A 3688-nucleotide genomic window follows, 5' to 3' on the forward strand; every position below is an offset into this window, starting at 1 on the left:
GGCCCGTCCTCACCCACGGCCTGAACGGGCCTCTGTGATGCCAGCAGACAACAGACAACAGCAAGCCTGGTGCCGTCTGGACAAGCGGTGTCACCGGCCAGAGGGGACCGTGGGCCCCAGCGTCCCCGCCACCCGTGCTTCAGGCCCGAGCGCGACCGGCCGTGCTGCACTCACCCCGGTCACACTGTAGCCTCGGAACACCCAGGACCGGTCCTCGTTGGTGGCGCAGCACAGGGCGGCGACCCCGTGGCCAACCGCGCAGATGGGCTCTGAAAGCAGTGGCAGGGGGGGCTGAGGTCCTGGAGGCTGGGGGCCTGGCCCTCTCCCAACACCCCCACCCCCCACGGCCGACCTCCTGGAGGCCGCTGCCCTGCCCCTGGAAACATGGCGAGCTGCTGCTTCCGGCTCAAACCTCAAGTTCCGGTGGCTGAGAAACAAGTACAAGGAGGCGTCGCGAGGGGGAGCAGGTCTATTTGCCAGGCCAGCGGCACTTGCACTCACTGCCCCCCTGGCCCTCTCAGGGCAAACGGCCTGTACCCTCCAGGCCCCACTCGCCCTCTGAGGGCAAATGTCTCGCGGCCCCACCGTCACCGCTGTCACCGCTGCCTGAGCGGCCGCCCACCTGAAAAAGCCCCTCCTGACTGCAGTGGGAAGGCGCCTGCCCTCCTTGCATCTCTCAGGGTTCCAGGCTGTGCCCCCGCCCTGCCAGCAACCGCCCTGGCTCCGGGCCTGCCACCCAGAGGCTGCCTGGCACAAGTGCGTTCCCACGGCTGAGGTGGCCGGGAACAATCGCTGCCTGTCCCGGTGGTTGGTGCTGGGGACAGGAGGCCCTTCTCACCGACAAAGGACACTGTGTGGAGCCTGGGTTTTTGTCGGCTGGTCCCTAATGAGCAGACATGTGCCTCTGGGCCCAAGGCAGGCCAGGGCGGCAGGCCAAGTCTCCAGAGCAGCCTTTCTCCAGCCCTGCCGGCCTCGGCCCCAGCCTGGACCCGGGGCTTTCCCACCAGGAACAAAGCCAGCATCCTGCCCTCCCCCCGCGGAGGGGCGCAGGGCGCACAGCCCCCAGCCCGAGGGGGCCAGGCAGAGGGTGCTGGCCAAAGGGCAGGGTTGGGAGTGCCCACCCTCGTGTGTGGGACAGCTGAGTACACTTGACCCTCACTGGCCAGATCCCGGGGCTCTACATCTGAAGTGATCTGACATTTCCAGCCCCAAGACCTGAACCCTGAAATCCACAGCTGCCGCGCCCACCCCCAGCACAGGCACCTTCCTGCCTCCCCCCCAAACACCAGGGTCACCTACTGCTCTCGGAGTGGAAGTGCCGCAGGATTCGGGCCAGAGACCCACTGCTGGCCAGGTCGGCCAGGGCCCCGGGGCAGCTGGGAATCAGGAGGGCATGGTACCGGGCACCTGGGGAGACCACAGGCCAGTCAGTCCTCTTGCTCCTGCCGCCAGACACCAACCTTTGTCCCTGTCCCTACCCCGGCCAAGGCTCCCACAGCCCATGGACCATTCCTGCCTCCCCGTCTCCACGTGCCGCCACCTCTCCCCGCAGAGGCAGCTGGGAACTCTGGGCCCAAGACGCAGGAGGGGGGCGGCCATAGACAGTCACAGCTCCTGGCAGCCAGCACTGGGAGCTCCAGGAGTAGAGTGAGGGAGCACTGTGGGGCCACAAACCCACCTGGAACCCCACACGCCCGACCCTCCAAGGTCTCGGGCCCTCACCGTCGATGGACTCGAGCTTGGCAGGGCTGGCATAGGCCTTGAGGCGGAAGTCCTGCACCCAGCGTGCATTGCTCTCACTCACGTCCACAAAGTCCATGGTCTTCCCCTGCAGAGCCCCGAGGCCAAAGGTCAGCGAGGACACCCTGCTGGCTCACAGGGGTGCTCAGAACAAGGAAGGGAGCCCAGGACCAAGGGCAGCCCCTCAGGACAAAGGTACCCAACAGCCCCGCCCTCTCACCAGAGCTCCACACACCCAGGCTCCCTGTCAGCCCCACCCGCCCACACAGCCAATGTCCCGCCCACCTCAGGGGTGACCCTGGAAACCCTTAGCACATCACTGCTGTGACCCGGGCCCCATGCATCAGAGGGCTGCACTCCCTCCTGCTGGAAGGTCTGCGCCCTCCTTTCTCTCTGTGCAGACGCTGACCCATAATGCCAGTGGGTCTTGGCCCCTCAGCCCACGCCAGATCCCGCGGTCACAGCAGCCCCGGCTCATCCCTTTTCCCAGCGACAGCACTCTCTCCCCCCACCCCCCACCCCCAGAAAGAAAGGGGGCTGGACTTACCCCAGGGGTGGCCACCTGCAGGTTGAAGGCAGCGCTGGCCAACGTGAAGCAGTGGAGGAAGGACTGGGCTGACACTCCTGCAAGGACACGTGGGTGGGTGCTGGGCCAGGCAGCCCCTCCTGCCCGAGGCGGCTGCCCAGCCACCCCCGGGCTTCTCCTGCCCCAGGACCACCCGAGGAGGAGCCACTACCAGTCTGGCCCTAGAGGCCTTTCCAGAGGCACAGCTCGGCTCACCCGCTCATTAAACCAGCAGGGCCTGGTTTATCCCGTTAGGGGAGGGAGGGACAGGGCCCCCACTCCACCAGGCTGAGCCGGGGAGGGCGGCAGGGGGCGCGGCTCCTGCCCACGGAGGTGGGGCTGTGGCTCCTGTCACAGGAAGGTGGGTGCATTCCCACCCCTCCTCCTGGGCCAGGGCAGCCTCAGCCCTGTCCTCACAGGAGCCCCTGAATGCCCATGGGCTCCCGCCCCCTTCCTCCCGCGCCATCTGGAAGGCTCCTGGCTGCGAGGGGCTGCGGCCCCACCAGGGACGTCACCTCTAAATGGGCTCGACCGCATCCTTCCACCTGTGTTTCAGTCCTGGGCCCCAATCCCTAAACCCATGTTCCTCTTTATTCACGCTTATGAGTTAGGACATGTTCACTGCAGGAAACCCATACATTGAGCAAAACAGTCTTTCCAAATCACCCCCTTCCCAGTTCCTCAAACCCTTGCTCTCCTACCCCCACCTCCTTCACCCCAGGACCCCAAGGGGACTAGGCGGGGCCCACTGGTCCTGCCCAGAGCCTAGTGGTCCTTTCAGAGCTGTGCTCCCCCGTGTTCTCAACATCCCCCCCTCCTGGCACAGCCAAGCTGGTGCGACCCGCCCCCTCATCCCACTCCAACCTGTCTCCCAGGCTGAGCCCTTCCAATGGCTCCTCCGAGCCTTGAACTCCCATCGGGGTGGGGGTAGGACCCTGGCTCCCGCCCGCATTCTGGGCACAGGCCACTCAGGGCCCCCGGGGCTCAGCACACGGTCACCCCGTGACCCGGTCCTCCTCCTTGGCCCACTAAGCAGTTACACAAGCTGAGCAGACCAGGCTCCAGAGACCCCGGCCCCAACCCTGGTCCTCCACCTGCTCCCGGTGGCCGTGGGCTCGCCACTCCCTCCGTGACGGGACACGCCGGCGAGGACCCGGGAAGAGCTCAGAGCGCACCAGGTGCCTGAATCTGCCCATCCCTTCCTGCCGGCCCCCTGCACCAGGCCCTGCGGGAGAGCGCGGGCAGCACGGGACCCACGAGCCCCAGGACTCTCCAGGTCCCTGACACCTGGGGGGGCCGGAGTCCCCGGTCCCGGCGCATCTATCTCCCCGCCCACCGGACAGTCCCTCTCCGACCCGCACCCTCCGGGGCGTGCGCAGTGAA

General features: G+C 66.8%; 1 protein-coding gene across 1 annotated transcript in view; it reads right to left on the minus strand.

The window, feature by feature from the left end:
* PDDC1 (Parkinson disease 7 domain containing 1) overlaps nt 1-3421 on the minus strand; it is a gene marked incomplete at its 3' end in the record, with an annotated part of 4280 nt that extends 859 nt beyond the window's left edge. Inside the window, exons 1-5 of the mRNA XM_015562399.1 lie at nt 3400-3421; nt 2288-2364; nt 1723-1828; nt 1300-1407; nt 175-269 (exon numbers count right to left, since the gene is read on the minus strand). Of these exons, the coding sequence (XP_015417885.1) occupies nt 175-269; nt 1300-1407; nt 1723-1819 (300 nt within the window). The remainder of the gene's footprint in view (nt 1-174; nt 270-1299; nt 1408-1722; nt 1829-2287; nt 2365-3399) is intronic.
* Between the last annotated feature and the right edge of the window lie 267 nt (nt 3422-3688).

The sequence above is a fragment of the Myotis davidii genome, unplaced genomic scaffold (genome assembly GCF_000327345.1).
Source record: "Myotis davidii unplaced genomic scaffold, ASM32734v1 scaffold3578, whole genome shotgun sequence".
NCBI lineage: Eukaryota > Metazoa > Chordata > Mammalia > Chiroptera > Vespertilionidae > Myotis > Myotis davidii.